The sequence below is a fragment of the Peromyscus maniculatus genome, chromosome X (genome assembly GCF_049852395.1).
Source record: "Peromyscus maniculatus bairdii isolate BWxNUB_F1_BW_parent chromosome X, HU_Pman_BW_mat_3.1, whole genome shotgun sequence".
NCBI lineage: Eukaryota > Metazoa > Chordata > Mammalia > Rodentia > Cricetidae > Peromyscus > Peromyscus maniculatus.
This window is the reverse complement of record NC_134875.1, coordinates 104,960,001-104,983,710: the sequence shown is the minus strand read 5'-3', so window position 1 is coordinate 104,983,710 and position 23,710 is coordinate 104,960,001. Positions and strand designations below refer to the sequence as shown.

The following is a 23,710-nucleotide window of genomic DNA, read 5'->3' as shown; positions in this document are numbered from 1 at the left end:
GACTTGGAAGAGGGAACAAACAGAATCTCAAAAAATAACAATTAAAAAACAAAAGAACAGCATGAAGCTTTCAAATGATAACCTTCCAGCAGGCAACCCTCAAACTATTTGTCACAGTATAGTGAAAAGTGAGGCAGAAGAACAGCTTGGGGCTTGTAACTTCTGGATGAACCAATGATGAGAACTTTAAGTTAGCTAAAGAGAAGACTGATGGCATGGAATACAATTAGCTATACATTACTGGCCTAAAGCTAACAAAATCTAAAGAGATGGCTCATCTGCCAGGTAACTTTGATGAAGAAAGTTAGCAATCTCATATTCCAAATGCTGAAGCTGCCATTTGGCTTACACTGGACTACCTTAAGATGACTACAAAGGTAGACAACAAATAAAGAAACAGAGTTCATTAATTCTTCTTTGGTTGACCTGAGATTGAAGAGGGCAGGTTATTTTTTGTTTTTGTTTTTTGTTTTCAATGTGCATGTCTTCTTGGGAGGAACATAGTTTTTATACTCATTTCACTAAAAAGAATAAATGTTCTGCTTATTGGCTAGCTATCATAGTTTGAGTTACTATGAAGGTTGTGAGTGAAAAGACATCAACAGTCTAATCCACTTGTGCCAGGAAAAACTGAATGCAGGGATTCAGGACTGCACAAAGTGCTGAGAATAAGTGATGGATGAGTATACAACTCTAACAATACATCATAACTCTCAGGAAATCTTGAAGAAGAGGAGACTGAAAAGAATGTAAGAGCTTGGAGGCATGGAGAAAAACTGGGAAGTGCCATATTCTGAACTAGACACAGTCTTTGTGATCATAACTGGCAGCAGTTGCTGATGGCTGCACTGAGTCTGCCACAAGAATGGAGGAGAAGTGCAGGAGGACTTACCCCTTACTACTGAATTATTTGCTACTGATAGAGTCAGGGAAAAGGGAGTCATTGTCTTTAATTGTGTACCCACTGGTGATTCCCCCAGGCTCCAGTGGATAGTTGCAAATCAATGGTCACAAAGATAACCCTGGTTAAACTAAAATGGCCACAAAACTTAAGCAAAGCTCAATCTTGGGAGGACTGCTAGGGATATTAGAAGGTTGAGAGGGTTAGAGGGAGATCAAAGAGGGAGTGGGAAAACATTCATCAGAATGTATTATATACAAATGTAAATTGTCAAAGCAATAAATATGTATTAGAAAATAAACAAGACAGGTACAAGCAGAACAGGGCTCTGGGAAATCAGAGTTATTGTTCACATCCTGGTCTGTTGGCCTTGCTAGTCTCATAATGTATTTATTTCATTACTTTTATTTCATTGCAAGCCTACAAATTTCTCCTCTGTTATCTATTTTATCTTCTGGAAAATTTTGCTAGGAGAGGCATCCCTAATCTTTGGCTATCTTACCCAAGTATCAATATGATTTTCCAAGCTCTATGAAAACATAAAGAAGAAGGATGGAGATTTTCTCCCTGATTGAATTCTAGTCCATCCCTTTTGAGCTCAGTTTTAGCTTAGGCTTATATTTTTGAGCATGTTCTTAAGAACACAATTTTAGGAAGATTCTTGATAACTCACTTTATCCAGAATCTTTTACCTTTGAAATCTGATCAACCTTTATAATAGAACACAATCCTTAAATGCTATTCTTTCTCAGAAAATGTTTGCTCCCCTTCCCTTCAAGAATCCTAGTAAGATAGATTAGCCAGAATCTTTCTTCACTTGTGGTGTTTCCTTTTAGTAACTCTTCATTCATTGACCATCCTCTCTCTCCTTGATTACAAATTTTTATTTGTATATTTTATTTTTATAATCAGAGTTAGTCTCAAATACCTACAATGACAATCCTATAAAATACCTAGATTAGCTGGGCGGTGGTGGCGCACGCCTTTGATCCCAGCACTCGGGAGGCAGAGCCAGGCAAATCGCTGTGAGTTCGAGGCCAGCCTGGGCTACCAAGTGAGCTCCAGGAAAGGCGCAAAACTATGCAGAGAAACCCTGTCTCGAAAAACCAAAAAAAAAAAAAAAATGCCTAGATTATCATTTTAAACCAATCCTGTATAACTCTGCCTTATAATTTTAAACAAGTGTCATGAATATGTTTTTTTAATAACATGCAAGAATATTATGGAAAGTGATGACCTACAAGAGAGAAATTTGGTAAAAGGTCTTGTTTGCCAAGTTAGTCGGGAAAAGTCAATAGCACGCACAGTTCCTGTAAATCATAAAGAATATGGTAAAGATTTGGAGAAAATTAACCTTAGTTTAATAGATATTTTGGTAACTACCAGAATAAGTACACTAATGCTAATAATTTCTGTCTTTAGTTTTCCCTAAGGATTTAAGGACCCATATTGTTTAACAGCATACAGATATCATTTATAACAACAAGAAAATTTTTGGTGTTCTGTTTTATAATGTATGTATATACTTATGTAAATATGCATACATGCATGAATGTAGGTATATTTCACGTACTAGAATACCAAATGCTTTTAAGTATCAGAGAATTAAGTAATACTTTGTTTTAAGAAGAAAACTTTGAAGGCCACAGCAGATTCATTATGAACTTTTAATGTTTTATAATTCCAGAACTTCCACAGCTAGCAATGACATTTTAATGGTGACAAACAGCTTCAGCATTTCACAATAGATATGACACAAAGGTTTTTGACCAGTATGTCATTATAATGTTCTTTTCAACTTTATAATCAGTTTGTTTAAACACAAACTTCAATTTCATGTGAATAACCACAGAAAATGACTGCAATCTGTGTTTTACCAATGAACACTGCTGTTATTTACTGCTTTCAACATTCTATGATTCCCAAACTTATAATAGAACTTCTATTTAATTTATAAAAGCCATGTAAAGACCTTTAAATATTTTGGACTGTAGATGGATTAGTGGGATGGTTCCAAAGATCCTCTTACCTGTCCCAACACAACATCATACAGAGTACAAGGGAATGGCACCACCTTCTTGGGGAGGTATGTAGGTAGCCTTTCATACATGTAGACACAGAGCATTAGCATCAACACTGGGTTTGGATCACAGATGTCAATGGCCTAAGTTTATAGGAGAAAGACATAAGTTATAGAATATCCATATAAAACAGAGTAAATGAAGTAAAATAGTTAGTGAATTACTTCAAAATATTCAAAAGTGTTTCTAATCAGCAATGAAAAGAAAATACAGATATAAAAATAGAATAATATTCTTAATGGGAAACATCTGACATATTAAAGGATGAGTTAAGACATAATCAGAATGCTGACTTCATAGCTTCAAAGACTGCATAAAAGAGATCCAAAGCTCAGAAGAATATCCTATCTTAGAAATCCTGATTCATGTGGATAAACTGACACCTTTGATTTAAAATACTAAATAATGTAGTGAAAAATATGACAAGTATGACATATATTACTAAGCATAGCAAGTGACTTTCAAAGAAGGCCCATAGGAGACAATGGCACATGATGCCAGGGAGATGGGCTTGATAGATGAAAAAGGACTAATAAGAGAAGAAGCAACAAATTCAGGCAGACTAAGTAAGAGCCATTGGAGAACTACTTTATCCACAAGAAACAAAAGCAACTATTTAGAAAATGCAACTGTACTTATAAACAGGGAATTTTTTTTTCAGAGCCGAGGACCGAACCCAGTGCTAGGCAAGTACTCTACCACTGAGCTAAATCCCCAACCCCATAAACAGGGAAATTTGTTACGGCTCTCTGAGCTGATCAGAAATAAAAGTCCAAAATTACAGAGGTATAATAAAGATAATAAACAGTCACAGAATCAGGAAGAGAATAAGGAAGAATTTCATTTATTCCTCTTAGGGAAAAGACAGAATCGTATGAAAGACTATTCATAGCAAAGTACTATAACAGGAATCTTAGAGAGTCTTATTAATAAAATCAAACCCAGGGCCAGTTATTGGGGTGAAATGCTGGATGGTCAGAGAGACAGAACAAGCCACAGTTAACCTCACCTGGCCAACTTCTCAGCTGCTTAACCAGGCCAAATGCTTAACCAGGCCAAATGCTTCTAGTTTCTGGTCCTCACGCCTTATATACCTTTCTGCTCTCTACCACCACTCCCTAAGATTAAAGGCTCATTTTCTGGGATTAAAGGAGTTTGTCACCACGCCTGGCCATTTCCAATGTGGCCTTGAACTCACAGAGATCCAGAGGGATTTCTACCTCTGGAGTGCTAGGATTAAAGGTGTGAGTGCCACCATTTTCTAGCCTTTGTATCTAGTGACTGTTCTGTCTCTGACCCCAGATAAGTTTATTAGGGTGCACAATATTTTGGGGAACACAATACCACCACAAAGTTCTATTGGGAATGGTAAGAGGTAGAGACTTGTTTAGTAACTTAGTCATGTTCAGTATATGTGGCCTTCTGCACTACCACTGAAATTGAGATGGAGATCTGCTGTGACTCAGCACAAACTCATGTTCGCAAACGAAAATGATTTGCCCCCATCCTGGCAGTGTGAGTCTGATCTAACATACAATGCAATTGGCAGTGAAACTGGATGGTCATTTTCAGAGAACAATTGTTATCTGGCAGTCCAGTTTCCTCATCCTCTTTTCTTTCTTTAAAAGGAAAAAAAAAGGTTGTTCTTCTTTTATCAATTATGAATACTTGCTATTGAAGGGATGAAGATGTATGGTGTGAATGAAAATTCCTTAAAAGAAGCAGTGTCTGCAGAGACTGGTTGACTAATTAGAAAAGAATGTCAGTACTATAGAGAGATTGGAACGTTGCAAGTCCAGGGGCCAATTATCTTAAGCTAAGTTGACCTCTAGAATTCTTATGGACCTTTGTGTCAGAACTAACATCTTGTGACTAATGGATGGAAACCTTTTAGAATTTGTTAACCTAGCACACCACTTACTCCCACGAATAAAAATCTTATACAGCATCTTAGGCCTACAGAAAACCTTCCTCCATCTCACTCTATCTGCCAATCTAGTGTACCTACCAATGTATTTGAAATTTGCCTTGGTTTATGGCTTGCTTTGCTCTGAAGACTATAAAACTTCATAAAAATTGGAATATGGAATTTGGGGTAATCTAAATCTAGGCTGTGATAATAATTATCCCCAAGAGGATAATTGAGAGAAAACTTAGAAATACACCAGGATCTCAAAGTTTAACTTTTTTATATAATTTCAACAGTGATAGTAATGGAAAATGAATACAGAGGAATATTTGAAGTTAATAATATAAGGTAAAATGAGAGAATTTAATTCTTACATTCATTTTTAAACTCTAAAAAGATAAATTTTAAAAATGTCTCAACTTGGCATGCATATTAGGGAACCCTGTGATCTGAGTTTATGGAGCTATCTAGTAAGAGCAGTGATACGTTTGTTAGAGAAAAGAGGAACATTAGCAGAGCTCCATGCCAAACTCAGATCTGGCATAAACAAATGTCTTTCAAAACCTATTTCACTTTTAACAACATTAAAATATATAGGTGGAAATATGGATATTATTTCAAAAATTAATCTTTGACACATATGTAAAAGAATGGAAATCTAGCAATTTAGTAAATGAAAATGTTTAAGTGAATGGGAAAATATATGTAATAAGATATTATTTAAAAAATGGAATCGTGATGATCTCAGTTCCAACTCATACATCACAGCTCCTGTATCTATGGCTCAGAGAACATACCAAAAGAGAAGGGAAAAGATTACCATAGCCAGAATAGCAGAAGTCTGTTGTAAAAGTGTCTCCTCTAATTGCCTGCATAAACAAGACCAGAATAATAGCAGTGGAAATACAAAAGTCTTTAGGTTTGGTTGCCTGCTTGGTACTCCTGGAAAATGGTAGAACTTTAAAAAATAAAGATTTGTGGAAGGTCATGGGAAAATGGGAAGGGGTCATGCTTTAAAAAGAGATTATAGTATCTTGTTCTCTTCTTCTTATGACTCCCAGGTAAAAGGATAAGCATTTGCTTTATCTTATGTACCCACAATGACATACTGTCCTTTCTAGAAGAAGGAGCCATATGATTTTAGACTGTAACCTCCAGCAGCATGAGTCTAAATAAGCCCTTTCTCATTGTAATTATCTCAATTATCTCATTATAGTGATGAGAAATTGGCTGACTTATTAACAAGATTTCTTTTTTCTCCGAGACAGGGTTTCTCTTGTGTAGCTTTGCGCCTTTCCTGGAACTCACTTGGTAGCCCAGGCTGGCCTCGAACTCACAGAGATCCGCCTGGCTCTGCCTCCTGAGTGCTGGGATTAAAGGCGTGCACCACCACCACCCGGCCAAACAAGATTTTTTTAATAATATGACAAAAAAGTCACAAAAATCAAGTTGTTTTACACATTGCTATTCTCTTGCCTACCTCAAGTGGTTTCATCAGATTGAGGTTCATGATCAGCAACTAGATCTGATGCTGTTTTTGTTCATAATTAATTTTAAATGCCTCAATGTTTGGGTTATAAAAAGCTTTCATATTACACATAAACCAGTTTTAGAAGTTTCCAGTGAAATATTTGCAGCTCCACAAAGACTAATGCTGTTTATTACCATAGTTATTTCACCCTTTCATGTACACAATCTTTCACAATTTCAGTACAAATTGTGATTTGGTCAATGTGATGCTTTAAATAGGAATGGGCCCATAGAATCAAATGTTGAATGCTTGGCCAGAGGGAGTAATACTATTGGAGGAATGGCCTTGTTGGAGAAGGTATGGCCTTTTTGGAAGAAGTGTGTCACTGTGGGGGAGGGCTTTGGGGTCTCATATGCTCATGCTATACCCAGTGTGGACACAGTCTCCTGCTACCTGAGGATCAAGATGTAGAAATCTAAGCTCTTTCACCAGCACCATGTCTGCCTGCATGCCACCATATCCTTCCTCGGTGATAATGGACTAAACCTCTAAATCTGTAAGCGAGGCCCAATTAAATGTTTTCCTTTATAGAAGTTGTCATGGTCATCATGTCTCTTCACAGCAATAAAAACCAATATTCTATTTCTTTCATCTAGCAGTGGCTTATCCAAAAGCCTGTGAAGTAATTTTGTTTCATGATAGGCAATGAGAAATAAACCATAGGTCTAGTGGAAAATACTCATTTTTTTTTTGTAAAAAAAAAAAAAAAAAAAAAGAAGCAAAATAAGAGATGTTGTTGATTAAATGAAGGTCTAGTTGTTTAAATTTTAGATGAGAATACCAGCAAAAATGATGATTCTTAGTGTGTATGCTTGAAATAATGTCAGCACACTAAAACTGACTAAGGAACAATGAACCTGGATGACTTTGCTTAAATACTCAGTATTTGGCTCTAGAATTTTTCTGCTTGATTTTATCTTACTAAAAATGCTGAATTTTCTTATTTTCAAATAATTTTATGCTCACCAATTTTCTGAGATAAGAGTAACATATATAACAACAAAAATGCAAGCCAAAATTTAGTGACAAAAACAGCCTAATTATTCATCCTTAGTGCCATAATTAATTGTTGAATTCTATACAATCTACACACATTTTTTAGATTTATCTTCTGGCATGCATCTTACCTGACATTGAACAAGTACAGCAACCTTAGTCTAAATAAAAATCATATTTATTTATTTATTTATTTATTTATATTATATAAATTATGTATAAATATAATATACACACATATCAGATAGTAGGACTCTGCCAGAGGATATGACTTGTCCAGCAGATTTTTCAGTTATAACAAAAAACTTAATGAAGAAATATTAACATTAATAACAAACTCCAGGGCTTAATTTAATAGGATCAAAATGTGAACTAGTATAAGTACTGTCTTACTTAAGATTTTTACTGCTGTGAAGAGACAGCATGACCACAGCAACTCCTATAAGGGAAAACATTTCATTGGGACTAACTTACAGTTCAGAGGTTTAGACCATTATCTTCATGGCAGGTGGCATATAGGCAAACATGGTGATGCAGAACTTCTATATTTTGATGCTCAGGCATCAGCAAGTGAACTGTTTGTCACACTGGATGTAGCTGAAGCATAGAAGACCTCAAAGCCTGCCCCCACACTGACATACATCCCCCAAAAAGGCCATATCTACTCCAACCAGTCCATGCCTCCTAATAATGCCATTCCCTATGAGTCAAGAATTAAAACAATCTAGTCTATGGGGACCATATATATTCAAAGCACCACATTTCACGACCTAGCCCCCATCAGCTTGTAGCCATATCATAATGCAAAAATGCACTCAGAACAATTTCAAAAGTCCCCTTAGTCTATAACAGTCTCAAACTTATTTAAAAGTCTGAAGTTCAAAATCTCTTCTGAGATTCATGCAATCTCTTAACTGTAATCCTGTATAAAATAAAAATCAAAAAGCAGATCACATACTTCCAACATAACAATGGAACAGGATATATATTACCATTCCAAAACATAGGGAAGGGAACATAGTGAAATAGTGGACCAAAGCAAGAGTGTAAACCATCTGGGCAAACTCCAAATTTTGCATATTCATATCTGATGTCAGAATGCTCATCAGATCTCCACCTCCTTTCAGCTTTGATGACTGCAACATAATTCTTTCTTTTGGGCAGTTTCCACTCCTTTTAGTAGCTTTCCTCAGCAGGTATCTCTAGCATCTTTGAATCTCCAAGACAATTCAGGCTTCAACTTCAAAGCTTCACACAATGGCCTTTCTGGGTTTCCACTCAGGAACACCCCTGCCACACATCTGGACTATGTGACTTTCCATAGTCACAGAAGAATATTCCCTAAACCCTTTCTTCTATCCTTGACCCTAAAACCTAAATCATGTGGCCAAAACCACCAAGTTCTGCTGCTTGCTTGGGCTGGAACATGGTCTGCTGGTTCAATTACATCTTCACCGGCTTTCTGCTTTTGATGGTTTCCTTCACTGCCTAAGCTTGGCTGGCCTGAAACTACTGGATCTATAGACCAGACTGGCCTTATACTCAAAGATTCACTTGCCTCTGCATGCAGAGTACTGCAATTAAAAGGATTGCACCCAAATGCCAGGACCTAAGCTGTGCCCTTTCACAAGTTGGAAGCTTAGCTGGGTGGAGTACTTCCTTGAGGTCACCACTCCCTTTATTCCATTTCTAATATGTTATCTCACTGACTAGAGGGCTCAGAGTCATTCTACTTCCTAGTGCCGCTTTTCAGTCTGTACACTTTGTATTTTTCCTTGCTCAGCTTGCACCTTTTCCTTATAAATCTTCATTAGAGTTGATACTAGTAACTACAAGACACAGTCAATACTAGGCTGTTTTGAGATTTCCTCTGCCGTGGAACTAATCCAAAACTCTTTACTTCAGCCTCAGGCAAACTTTTTGTACAAGGGCAACAAGCAACCACATATTTCACCAAATATCACAAAACCAGTCTCTAGGCAACATACTAACATTCTTCTCTAAATCCTCTTGAGCTAGGCCCTCACAGATCAAATCACCCTCGGCACCACACTGTCTTCCATGTTCCTACTAGAATGGTCCATTAAGTCTCACTACAAGTGTTCAACTTCTTTTCTAATCTATAGTCCCAAAGTCCATATTACTCCAAACAAAATCATGATGTAGCCGATTACAGCAATACCCTAGTTCCTGGTATCAGCTTCTGTCTTAGTTTGGGTTTCTATTACTGTGAAGAGACACCACGACCACAGCAATTCTTATAAAGGAAAAAAAAAATTTAATAGTGCTAGCTTATAGCTCAGAGGTTTAGTCCATTATCTTCATGGTAGGTGGCAAGCAGGCACACATGCTGCTAGAGAAGGACTTGAGAGTTCTACATCTTGATCTTCAGGCAGCAGGAAGTGCACTGTTTAACACACTGGGCCTAGCATAATCATATAAGACTTCAAAGTCCACCCCCCCCCCACAGTGACACACTTCTTCCAACAAAGCCATACCTACTCCAAACAAGGCAATACCACCTAACAGTGTCACTCCCTGTGGGCCAAGCATTCAAACACATGGCTCTATGTGGGCCATTGCTATTCAAATCACAAGCACCAACAATGATTCATTACTAGTCTGTTAATTTGACAGTGATGTTTTGAAACCTGCCTTTAACTTGATATATCAGTGCTTATACAAAGTTATTCACTGAAACTAGCTGAAAAAAGTTATCTGTTTTATCAAATTGTTGACAATTACTCCACATTTTTATCTTGCAGATATTTAATTTTTAAAGTATTTTTTGTCTATGCAATAAAATTAACATCTTGAGTTAAACATACGGGATGAAATTTTAAAGAGAAATTACAGTAGACAATCAACTAAATTCTCCACGGGCAGACATTTCTTATGAATCCCAACCACATTTTCAAGAGATAGCTTAGTACCAAGCATTCCATATAACTTTTTCTTGGTTCCTTATAAGAATACCTTGTCTCTTGAAATCTAATTCTAATTTCTATGTTTCCTGTAGTAGTCAAGTGTTCATCTTCTGTAAGCATCTTGGTCATTAGGAATTCATACTACCTTTGAAAATATGAGTATGATTTAACCATCTCTGTATCTTTGCAATGTTCTATCTGGATGTATTCATGGAGGAGGTTTAACAATTGGTGGAAACTATAAAAATTGTATAGTTAACATTCTTATATTATGCTTTTTACTAAAAATTCAACATTGTAAAATAATTCCCTGACATGGTATTTACAGTTTCTCCTTTAACAAAGGGATATTATAAATGAATAAAAGAAGCAATGAAATTCATAAACTCTGAAAATCATCTGTGATACAAAGTTACTCACCTGTATGTTCAAATCAAAGCCAATTTCCCGAAGACTATTTATAATAATCAAGCAATTGTGCAAATACTGTTCGGGACGTTTCGGTCGTGTGTACATATTTACAAAATGAGACTCAATCTGGAAGTTAAAGCAAAGAGCTTTAATTATAGGAATAATAAAACAGATAAATGTAAGTTTTTTTGTAGTGCAACAAAGGATCATTGGATCTTAGCATCTGAAACAGAATATTGTACACAGCACTTAAGACTAAACAAAAAGGCAATGCTAAGTAGTAACATTCATGTATTTCAGTCAGAATTAAAACATTTAAGGGAGCAGTTTAGAGGAAATAAACTGCAACTCTTAACTACTAACTTTCCTCAGACAAGAAACTACCATTGGACAATGAAATAAGCCTTACCAAAAACGGGCAGTATGCTGCCAGCTGTGTAGCAAAAACAAGGCCATCAAAAAGGTCTGTGTCAAAATTCACTATCCATCTCTCGGAAGGAACATCATCTACTTTGAAAAAAAGGAAAAAAAATAACAATATTTTAACACTGTTGTGATATGTCTTATAGCAATTTGAAGAAGAAAGAAAACTATGCCTTTATTTAAAAAATACGATTTTCATGAATATTCAGTGTGACAGTTACCTTTCGCCACCTGACACAATTAGTCACCTGGGAGTAGTCTCAATAAGAGAGTGTGTTTGGTGGATTGGCTATGAGAATGTCTGTGCATACAGAACTGTCTAATTACACTAATGAAGTGGGGCCACCTGGCCAACTATTGCAGACACCATTCTCTGTGCAGAGTGCTGGAATGTGCTTGAGTAGAAAACATAAGCATATTATGCATGCACTCATTTCTCTCAGTTCTTTAATCAGATGCAATGTATGTGTTTGAAGTTCCTGCCTTGACTTCCCCCACAATGATGGACTATAACCCAGTGTAATTCTTTACTTCTAATTTGCTTTTAGTAAAATTATTTCATCAGAGCAACAAAAATGAAACTAAAGCACTATGAAATATATTCATACGGCTTAAGACCAACTACAAGATTTCTCTTATTCCTATGTGAGCCACTCTGAAAACATCATTTTATGTACTAACAGAACAGAAATCTGGTATTTTACACTGCTCACCTTTCCTTCCTTCATTCTTACTCCTCCTTTTTTTTTTTTTTTTGAAGGAGCCTCATGTAGCCCAAGGTGTCCTTGGATTATCCATATATGGGAAGATGACTTTGAAGTCTGACTCTACTGCTTCTACCTTTGAAGTGCTGAGATTTCAGACTTATGTCACCAAACCATTTTATATATATTATTTTTGATTACTTTGTTCAAATGTTTGGCCAGTGATGAACAACATGCATTAGTTCTGAGGCTCAAAATACATGTTATTCCTTTAGATTCTATGGTATTAACAAAGATGGGGCATTTATAAGATGGAGATTTATGGCTTGAATACATCAAAACTAGACTATGAAAAATAATATGAGTAAGAAGAGTACCAAAAAGAAGTCTCAATTACAAAGGGGTTACTCTACTGAAAATGGAAGAAGAAGGGAAAGTATCTGGGTACGAGGCATATATCTTGGCGCTGAAGTGATTAGACAGAACTCATTGCTATTGTTGAACACAATATTTCATTATTTTTATACTTTCCAAAAAGGCACGGATTCTTTATAGTTTTTGTATCCTCTCATGTGAAATCAAATGGGATAATGGTAAGCATCAGATAACCTCCAATTTCTTCTCTATTTTTATTTCACGTGAAGAAGAAATGACGAAGGCTATGTTCTGGACATGTTCGTGTTAATTTCACAAATCAAATTTGGATTACACTTGAAACACTTAGACCACAGACGTCCAATATACTTTACAAAAACTTTGGTACTTTTTCACCCACAACTTCAGTATTAAATATTTCAGTAAGATTTCTAAAGCACTGTACCCTATTAAATTATTCTAGGAAATGCAGATTAACAGAAATCTTCAACCAATACAGAACAAATAATGATAACAAATATATTCACTTCTCCAGCTTGAAGTATAACTGACAAATAAAATTATATTCATGTTAAGTGAATATGGTATTTTGATTTATGGGCACCTCCTGCAATGACTCCTAAAATCAAGATAATTGACATATTAGGAACTTCACATAGTTACCATTGTGTGTGTATGAGTTTATAGTATCTGATGAAAGTACTTCTCTTAATTTGTAACCCAGGTTTTTCAAGAAAAGTAATTTGCTTTTATTTTTCTATGAACTGGAAGCTTTGATATATTTGATCTGACAATTGCAACTTGCTAGCCATTGACACTAACTGTGGACCAGTTAGTTAGTGGTGGGGATAAATTGCATTCACCAAATAGCAAATTCTCCTGAATGAGTTTATCTGTCAGTGTTTGGCATTTATTTCAAGCTCATTATATGTCTCAATAGTCCTCAGTGAAATCTAACCCTGACAAGCTGTAGCAACAAAATACCCGACAAAAGCAATTTGGGGCAGATTTCATGGCAAGAAGGGAACGAAAGCTAAAACAGGCAGTGGCTTGTCACACTGCATCCAAAGTCAGGAAGTAGAGAACAATGACTACTAGTTCTCAGCATGATTTCTTCCTTTTATCTTAGCCCATGGAATTGTGATACTAGATGTGGTATTATGGCCTTAGTTAACCTAATCCAGATAATTCTTCAAAGGAATGCCCAGCCTTTTTTTTCTAGTTGATTTTAGGCTCCATCAATTTGATAATAAATAACAAACATCATCTCTACCACTTGTCAACTTGATACCTAATCATATCACACTTAAGCAATTATCTTCTACTTTTTGACACCATAGTTTAATAACTATCTCATAATACAAAATACATACTGTTCAATATTAAAAATATCCAGTCTTTAAAAGACACAATACTTTACACACAAAGTGTAATGGTCAGGTTTCTTCTGAGACTCAAGCAATCACTTAAATATGAGTTTCTATTACACACAAAAAAGAAACTCCTAATGTACAATGGCATAGAATAAACTTTCCCATTCTAAAAGGCAGGAAAGGAGGCATAACAAAGAATGATTAGAACAAATCAAGACTGAAACCTCCCCCCAACAAAAACACCAAATCCTGCAGCTCTGTGTAGGACATCACAAATTTATGATAAAAATCCACTGGGATCCAACACACTTTGGGGGTCTCACCACTCCATTTCTGCCATCTGCAGTCTGTATCGCTTCTGGGCCTCTCCTTGGCAGACACCCTATGCTCCTCGCATCACCAACATGTGTCTGGTGTCTTACAGTTTCATATAGTGGCTTCTCATAGCCTCCTTGCAAGCACTCTAACCCTGCTACATATTGCTCAGTCTCAGTAGCTGTCTGAAAGCATGTGGCAAGACTAAATGACCCTTTCAGTCTTGACTCATTCATTATTACCAAGACAGTACAACAAAGAAAATAGTGCTTATTTTTGTGCCAACTTGAGATGTAGCTTGCTGCCTCCATTGGACCACAATGCCATAGGCCTCTGTAAGCCTTTCATGGTGATCCTGAGGAAATACATCTTATCTCCCTTCAAATGAATTTGGGTTTTTTCAAAATGACTCCATTCATGGATGGGATATTGCCCTACAGCCATCTTTCCTATTGCCTACATTTAAACTTGTTTCCTCACCAAAAATGAAACTGTGTTGTCTAGGCCCTTTATGCTTTCTTGCTGGTGTGTAAGTTGACTTTCACTAGATAGCTAACCACCACACTTTCTACTTGTTTCAAGTTGCATCTAAAAAGAATATATCCAGGTTATTCCATCATTTCTTCCTGAAAGTACCTGCTCTTTTTTGGATTTACCCTGCAATTACAGCATTAGTCTAGGTTTTGCTGTTATAAGCATAGGAGCTTTTATTTCCCAAGGCTCTCTACCTGTACCCGCAGGAAAAAAATGGTACTGATGGGTCTTTTTGTTTCTTTGTTTGTCTTTTTCCAATCCATCACAACTTTGGAATTGCTTTGATATAAAACCAACTTGTCAAATACCAGCAGGCACGGACTGGTGCTGCTCAAGTATGGCTTTCAATAGGAAGAGGATGAAATGCTTTCTAGGACAAATTTGAGAAGAGGTAAAAACAAAACTTTATCCTTTTTCAAAAATCAGGTGTTCATAGGTGTGTGGATTTCTCAGGATCTTTGATTCCACTTCATTGATCCATGTGTCTGTTTTTTAAGCCAATATCAGAAGAGTGGGCAGAAAGATTGTAAGGACCAGAACAACAGTGATTCTTCAGTAAGATTGTGTCTCCTAGTAATATGAAAAGCTACAACCATAAAATCTCACCAACATGACTACCAAAATATGAGCTGAACAAGGACATGAAATACGCCAAAGTGGATGGGGGAAGCCTAGGAGGCCTCAACCCTACATAAACAATGAACTACAGTTAACCAAGGAATGTTGAGCCTGGGGAAAAAAATTACCTTTCTCAGGGAAGAGCATACTTATTGGTTATCCAATACCAAATGATCAACCCTGAAATTATATATACTACTAACACTATAAAGACTGAGCAAGTTGTACTTTGAATTTAGAAATAAACATACAGACACATGCGCGTGCACACGTATGTAATAACAAATAATGAAAAACCAAAAAAGAGGCCATGAATTTGAAAGAAATCAGGGAGAGGCATATGGGAGGGTTTGGAGTGAAAAAAAGGAAAGAAGAAATGATGTCAGTATAGTATAATATCAAAAACAGGATTAATTTTAAAGAGAGATTATACTAAAGAAGACCGTAAGTGATGGGGGGGCAGATAAACAGATACATGATATGTTGGGGAAATTTTGTTCAAATACAAATAAAGAACAAGAGAGAAACAGAGTGAACTTTATGTTGCTTTGGAGAGAATGTGAGGTAATAATGTCTTCAATTTATGAGGAAATACAATTCAAAGTCTTACTAAAAACCAAACTCTACAATCTTCTGCTTAGTTCTGTGGCTTGGATCGAACTTCAAGGGTTGAATATTAGCAAATTCTACTCTGAGCACAAAAGACTGGCATGTTTTCTGAGGGAAGGAGGTAACTTAAAACCAAAAATGCATTTCCACACATTTCCATTTAATAGAGTTAATGCTAAGGACAAAAGAAGAAATGTATAGCTATATTAGAAACTAGACCTAGAACTAGGCTCTTGGTAGAGAATTCAACGTAGCTGTTTATTGGGGAACAGATAAATATGTATGTGTAAGAGCTTATCATGATCTATTCACTAAAGAATTCATGAAACATTATTTTCACAAAGTGATACCCAATAGGACCCTCATAAATAAAATGCAAACTATGTTTAATAGCTTACATGCTGAAAATGCTAGCAGCAATGTTAGGGGTGTCTTTAATATCCAAATTTCCAGAACATGTCTATATACATTTCATCATTTCTCCTCACAAATATACTAAAATCTTTTTCTTACTATCTTAGCTTGAAGATCATGAAAAGAAATCCCTCTTAAATAACACAGAATAAATCATGTAATTAGTTTAGAATCCATAGATGATGAGTGTGGTTCCATGGCTCCTGTATATTAAATTTAACATTGCCAATTATAACTATTTAAAGAAAAAAATCATACCACTTTTGTTTTTCCATATAGTATTTCGATGATTCTCATAATTTGTATTCAACCAACTAAGTAGAATCCTTTCAGAATTAGAATATATGTTGCTGGATGTAAAACAAGGGTTGATTTTTGATTTATTCTCCCCACGTATAGGCGGAACAGAATTGTAGCAATGTGGTGTCACCCGAGATAGAATCATAACCTGGAATTTTGAAAGAAATAGTTATTAGACTCAGATAGAAAATAAATTCACATTTGAAAAGTTCATTACCCCAAGTAGATAAGTAAGGGAAGACACTAGTATTTCTGGTTAATGCACCTTCTCAGAAATAAGAGAATAGAAGAGAAATGTGCCACTTGTGGTCATTTTCAGTCTTCAACTTCTTGCTTGAATGCCATTTATACTACGGAGATCCTTACTATGCAATTTGTAACAAGACACTTCTTAATTAAAAAAAAAAGCTATACTTGATGACACATCTGTTAGAATGTCAATTCATTAATTTGGCATGGTTTTCTTTTTATTACAGTTCACAAACTTAAAGTTTTAAGTATCTCTATCAAGAAGCTTAGCCATCTGTACTAGTTAATATTCTTTCTTTTACTTATTTATTTGTATTAGTTACTTTTCTTGCTATAACAAAATATCTGAAAAGAGTGGTTTAAGGGAAAAGAGCTTTATATTGGCTCACAGTTTTAGGGATAGCGAGTCAGTGTACCCCAAAACATGAGAAAACTGGTCACATTTTAACCAGAGTTAGGAAGCAGATACAGATGAAAGCTGGTACTCAAATTGCTTTATTTTTATTCCAGTCTGAACCATAGCCTATGTATTGGTATTGCCTAATATTAGAGGGAGCTTCTCAGCTTAATTTGCCCCATCTAGATATTCTCTCCCAGACATGTCCAGAGGTTTTTATACTAGATACTGTCAATTTGACAGTCATTAACCATTAACCATTATACCACTCAAAATACAGTTTGATATAAAACTTACGGGACATTTTTGTTGGGTGGTTGGTGACAGGGTCTCATGGATCTCTAGTTGGCCTCTACCTGTTAATGTAGCCAAGGCTGGCCTTGCACTCCTGATTTGCCTACCTCTCCCTCCTAAATTGGGAATATAGGTATGTACCACTATGCCAGACATGTGTATTTTAAGGAAATAAAGAGTAGAAAAAAAACATAATTCAATGAACTTTTATCTCATGCTGTTAAGTTTGGTATAGAATGCCACAGATGCATTCACTCAAAGTGCACTGTGTCTGATAAGTAGAGAAATATATCAAAGAGTTACTAAGAGTTGTACTTCACTAGCTATGGACATAGATTCTAGATGACAGGAACAATCTGAGTCTTATTATTTCATTATGTATTTCAGTAGATAAATAATTATTCAATTATAGAACAAGAGAAATTGTAAAAACATTCTAAATAAATGAGTCAGTTCAACTGTTCACATTACATACACACTCCTATATCAGTTTACAAGTTCATCCTGATAAATTCATAAGTAGTTCTCTAACATCTTGGATGTGAAGAACAAAACCTGAGTGACATATGTTCTAGAGATATGGTTGCCCAGTTCACACCTACCCAACATTCACCTTTCCATTCTGAAATTTTACTTTGGGCAAATGCAATTTGTCACTAAAAGGAATGTTTTCCTGACAAAGAAGCACACACAGCCCACATAGAGATCACTTCTGAAAAAAATTGTTTGATACTTGTCTCAGAGCCTGCGATAATCCAACCTAAGAAACTCTCATATTCAGGTGTGTAACTACAGAAAAAAGGGTGCTCATATCTTCCTGTATCATGTATTTATGTAATGTCTCAAATAGCTTCAATTTAAAAATATGGAAGGTCTCATACTGTTCTTTCTTTTCCAAAATAGAAACTGTTAAGAATTTTCACCAAATAAATCTAATGCAGAATGTTGGAATTTTATCTGACCTATGTGGTGAGAATAGCAATCAATAAACACAAAAGGTATTATTTTAGCATTTCTTATTAATTTCTATAATAGAAATATAGCACAAACTGGATCTATAATTCCTTAGCTTCAAATCCCATATACTTTAAAATGCAACTGAAAATCTTGGAAGTGGATTCCTAGCCTTTCTGAGTAATAACAAATGATGAATTACCTGACTACAGCTAATGAGATAAATGTTTGGAACTAATGATCTGAGCAAGCTCAGAATTCATCTATCAACTGTCACAGCTACTTTCCAAAGGAAATAAGATTTGCAAGTGAACCTTTACTAGGAACACAGATTTAATGACAAACTCACATGGATCATAGAGATATACTCTAATACAGAAAGTGTCAAAATACATACTGTTTATTTCTACATAAGTGCTGTTTTAAAACTACCACTGTTGAAATATTTATCATTTTTTACTCTGCCACAGGATGATAGTTCTTTAAATGTTCTAATATAAATAGCTGTATAAATGAAAGGAGTAATAAAAGAATATAGGAAGCACCAGAGTTCACTTCATATACATCAAACATATTTGGAGGAAAATGATACTATTTGTTGTTTAACATTAATTAAACAAAAAGTATGAATTGATGGAATGAAATGAGAAGTACAAAAGAAAGAATAACTTGTTATATGTTAGCCAATTCTTCAGTTTAGGTCAATTATTTTCAGCAATCTAAGCTCAGGACTTTCCTACACTCAGGACTTTCCTACACTCAAACATTGTTTACATAGACATTTTTGTTAAAGGTCTGATTTATGAATAATCATCAATAAATTTACCTTTGATAGAACAAGGTCATAGGTTATAAAACACTATATCATATTGAAGATTTAAAAATAACATAGAAAATTATCAAATAATATGTGTGTATAGATACATATGTGTATACATACATGTATTTAGAGTTATCGTACCATTGCCATGCGTACTTCTAGTTCTATATTAATGTGGATGCTATATTTGGCTTATTGCTTCTCATTAATAGTATTAATAATTGTTTTTATTACATTTCCTTTGCACATAAATGAGATAACAATTTTTATAATTAAATTTTCAATAAATACTGAGATATTTTAAGAGAATCAAAATGGATCTCTGTCGAAGATTTATCTTGAATAGTTCTATGTTAACTGCAGAGAGAATCAATATCCAGTGTATAACCTTTCTGTTAGATATAGAAATGGATCATGGTTCCACACTAATACAAATGTAAATCTGAGAGTAAATCTTATCCTAAAGTAAATCTATAAGATACCAAAGTTAATTAAGACTTCAGATGAAAATTGTGTATCTGACCAAGAACTGATGCCTCAGTGTCAGATTTCAGCACTGAGAAATGACTGTGCTCTTGAGAGTGTTGCATGGCTATAAAACCAATGTGGATTCAGGCATGAAAGTGTTCCTGCAATGAACTGGTCCATAACCACTTCTGACTTGAATGTGGGTGGAGTCAATAAATTTCAGGAAGCTGTGACATGAGCTACAACCACTTTGTTGTGACTGTGATCTGATGCTACTATCCAGCAAATACAGCTAGTAAGTTCCAATATGAAGTCTACTGCAGTTTTACTTCCAGTCATACAAAGGTGCTACTACGCAACTGGTGACATGAAGATAATATAAAAACGTGTTTGTTTGAGGCCAAAATAAAGCAGGAATTAGCAAAAACTGGGCAAACTAGCAATAAGAAGATCAAATATAATATGGTGACTTACTGCATAATAAGGATCAAAAACAAAGCACCTGTAGTAACAACTCATCTATCCATATCTCAACTATGTGGAAAAATCCCATAAAAGCAAAATAAAAATAGATAATAGAGATGGTAATACATGAATCAAATATATAAATCTTGCTACTGTAAATACTATGACCTATTTGGCACCTCAAAGTCCGTAAGTTAATTTACAACCTCAAAATTTATAAGAAAAATCTGCTTATGCCCCTTAACTCAGAAACTGTCTGGTTTTATTTCACAGAAAAAAAATTCAGTACATATGGATTAAACCTACTTCAAAAACCTGTACTCAACAAAATTTGAAAATCTAAAAGTGAACAATTTTTTCCATAGATACAACTTACCAAAGTTAAATCAAGATCAAATAAACAATTTATATAGACCTATAATGCCAAGGGAATAGAAGCAGTCATTAAAAGTCTCCCAAACAAAAAAAGCCCAGGGCAAGATCTTAGCACAGAATTCTACCAGGCATTTGAAGAAAAGCTAGTGCCAATACTCCTCAAATTATTCCATAAAACAGAAACAGAAGGAACACTGTCAAATTCATTTTATGAGGCCAAAATCACCCTGGTACACAATCCACACAAAGACTCAGCAAAGAAAGAGAATTACAGACCAATTTCCCTCATGAACACTGATGCAAAAACACTCAAGAAAATACTGGTAAACCAAATCCAAGAACACTTCTAAAACATCATCCTCCATGACCAAATAGGCTTCAACCCAGATTCAGGAATGGTTCAACACATGAAAATCTGTCAATGTAATCTACCATATAAACAAACTGAAAGAATAAAACCACATAATCACCCCACTAGATACTGAAAAGCCTTTGACAAAATCTAACACTCCTACATGATAAAGGCCTTGGAGAGATCAGGGATACAAGGAACATACCTAAACATAATAAAAACAATATACAGCAAGCTGACAGCCAACATAAAATTAAATGGAATTCCACTAAAATCAGGAACAAGACAAGGCTGACCAGTTTCTCCATATCTATTCAATATAGTACTCCAAGTTCTAGCTAGAGCAACAAGACAAATTAAGAAGATCAAGGAATACAAATTGAAAAGGAAGAAGTCAAAGTATAGCTATTTGTAGATGATCTGATAGTATACATAAGTGAGCTCAAAAATTCTACCAGGGAATTCCTACATCTGATAAACACCTTTAGCACAGTGGTTGGATACAAAACTAATTTTAAAAAAGCAGTAACCCACCTATATACATATGATAAATGGGCTAAAAAAAAAAGAAAACTCGAAAAAAAACACCCTTCGCAGTAGCCAAAAATAATATAAAATGTCTTGGGGTAACTCTAACCAAGCAAGTGAAAGACCTATATGAAAAGAACTTCAAGTCTTTGAAGAAAGAAATTAGAGAAGATATCAGAAGATGGAAAGATCTCTCAGGCTCATGGATTGGTAGGATTAACATAGTAAAAATGACTATCTTACCAAAGCAATCTACAGATTCAATCCAATCCTCATCAAAATTCCATAAAATTATTTACAGACCTTGAAAACCAATACCCAACTTCATATGAAAAAACAAAGAACCCACAAGGACTAAAACAGTCCTATACATTAGTAAAAGAACTTCTGGAGGTATCATCAACCCTGATTTCAAGCTCTACTACAAAGCAATAGAAAAAAAAAACATGGTATTGGCATAAAAACAGGCAGGTTGATCAATGGAATTGAACTGAAGACCCATAAGTAAATCCGCACACCTATGGACACTTGATTTTTGACAAAGAAGCCAAAATTATATAATGGAAATAGGAACACATCTTCAACAAATGGTGACAGCTCATGCTGGAGAGGATGTGGAGCAAGAAGAACGAACACTCCTCCATTCCTGGTGGGAGTGCAAACTTGTACAGCCAATTTGGAAATCAATATGGCAGTTTCTCAGAAAATTGGGAATCAATCTACCTCAAGACTCAGCTCTACCACCCTTGGGCAAATACCCAAAGGATAGTCTACCATACCACAGGGACACTTGCGCAACTATGTTAATATGAGCTTTGTTCATAATAGCCAAAACCTAGAAACAACCTAGATGTAACTCAAATGAAGAATGGATAAAGAAGACGTGGTACCGTTACACAATGGAGTGTTACTCAGCTGTTAAAAACTAGGACACCAGGAAATTTGCAGGAAAATGGATGTAACTAGAAATAAATCATCCTGAGTGAGGTAACTCAGACCCAGAAAGACAAATATGGTGTGTACTCATTTATAGGTGGATATTAGCTGTAAACTAAAGGATAACCATGCTACAACCCACGGATCCAGAGAAGCTAAGTAACAAGGAGGGCTCAGGGTGAGGGTGGGGGGGGAATGTATGATCTCACCGTGAAGTGAAAATAAAATGGACATTGTTAGTGCAAAGAGGAAGGGCTGGAAGGGGATTGTGTGGATGATAACAGGAGAGATCAGGTGCGGGGAGAGTGGAAGGAAACAGTACTGGGAGAGACAACTGGAATTTGGGGACCTCTCTGGGATGATCTAGAAACCTAGAACAATAGAAAATCCCAGGAATCTATGAGAGTGACCCTAGCTAAAGCTCCTAGCAATAGGGGATATGGAGCCTGAACCAGCTATCTTCTATAACCAGGCAAAATTGCGGAGGGACTGGCACACCAACCAGCCACAAACCCTTAAATCTATATATAATTCCTCCTATGGGATAGCTTTATCCAGTCTTAATAGAAGAGGAGGTGCTTATTATCACTGCAACTTGATATACCACGGCTGGGTGATATCCATGAGAGGCCCTCCTATATCTGAAGAGAAACAGTGGAGGAGGAGTGGATGGAGTGAGGAGAAGGGAGAGCTGATTGGGAGAGGAACTTAGAAGAAGGTAGGAAGGAGAAACTTTGGGATGTAAAAAATAAGTAAGTAAATAAATAAGTAATATATGGATTAAACCAAAAAGTACAATATAAAAATAAATTGTTATAACAACTACATTGCTAATAGCCATATACCAAGATAATGAAGAAAAACTGAAGTTTACTGAATTAGAAACAAGCAGGTCGTACAATTGCAGTTCTGGGTAATGCCCGGATATTTGATGCTTCACTTAAACGTAGTAACAGATCTTGTGTCTGTATTATTTTATTATATTGAAAGTACAGATTTTCAACTTATTTTAGAAAAATGTTCAATCAGAAGGGCCATAGCTGAAAGCCTAATACTAAGGGCCATAGCTCTGGATCATTTACTTTCCAATAATTTCATACAGAAGAAAAACCTAGTTTATTTAAGCTATTGTCTTTGAAAATCATTTACAGCAGAATTTGCTACTTAAACTATTGAACTCTTCATGTGAATAATCAAAAACTTAACAGCTAACAAGAGTATTATTACCTTGTATATCTGAAGAAATACATCTGTCCATGCCCGTGTACTCCAGGCTTCAAAATTATCCATATCTATATTAATAGAATACTTTTCCTTAAGTGTAGAGACAGTTGTGGTTTTAGCGGATGTCTTAAAAAAATGAAATACAACAGCATAAATAAAAATGAAAAGCAAATATTAGTGTCAAATTTTAATTATATGATAAATTTTTCCCTTTTTATAGAACATTC

General features: G+C 35.4%; 1 protein-coding gene across 5 annotated transcripts in view; it reads right to left on the bottom strand.

The window, feature by feature from the left end:
* Nucleotides 1-23,710, bottom strand: part of Cfap47 (cilia and flagella associated protein 47) — a 234,556-nt gene that overhangs the window by 114,508 nt on the left and 96,338 nt on the right. For 3 of the 5 annotated variants that reach the window (XM_042269235.2, XM_076562696.1, XM_076562697.1), the window contains exons 32-36: nt 23,487-23,609; nt 16,380-16,569; nt 11,166-11,266; nt 10,766-10,882; nt 2,931-3,065 (exon numbers count right to left, since the gene is read on the bottom strand). In XM_042269235.2, coding sequence (XP_042125169.2) covers nt 2,931-3,065; nt 10,766-10,882; nt 11,166-11,266; nt 16,380-16,569; nt 23,487-23,609 — 666 coding nt within the window. The remainder of the gene's footprint in view (nt 1-2,930; nt 3,066-10,765; nt 10,883-11,165; nt 11,267-16,379; nt 16,570-23,486; nt 23,610-23,710) is intronic. The other 2 variants (XM_042269236.2, XM_076562695.1) reach the window with 2 other exon arrangements.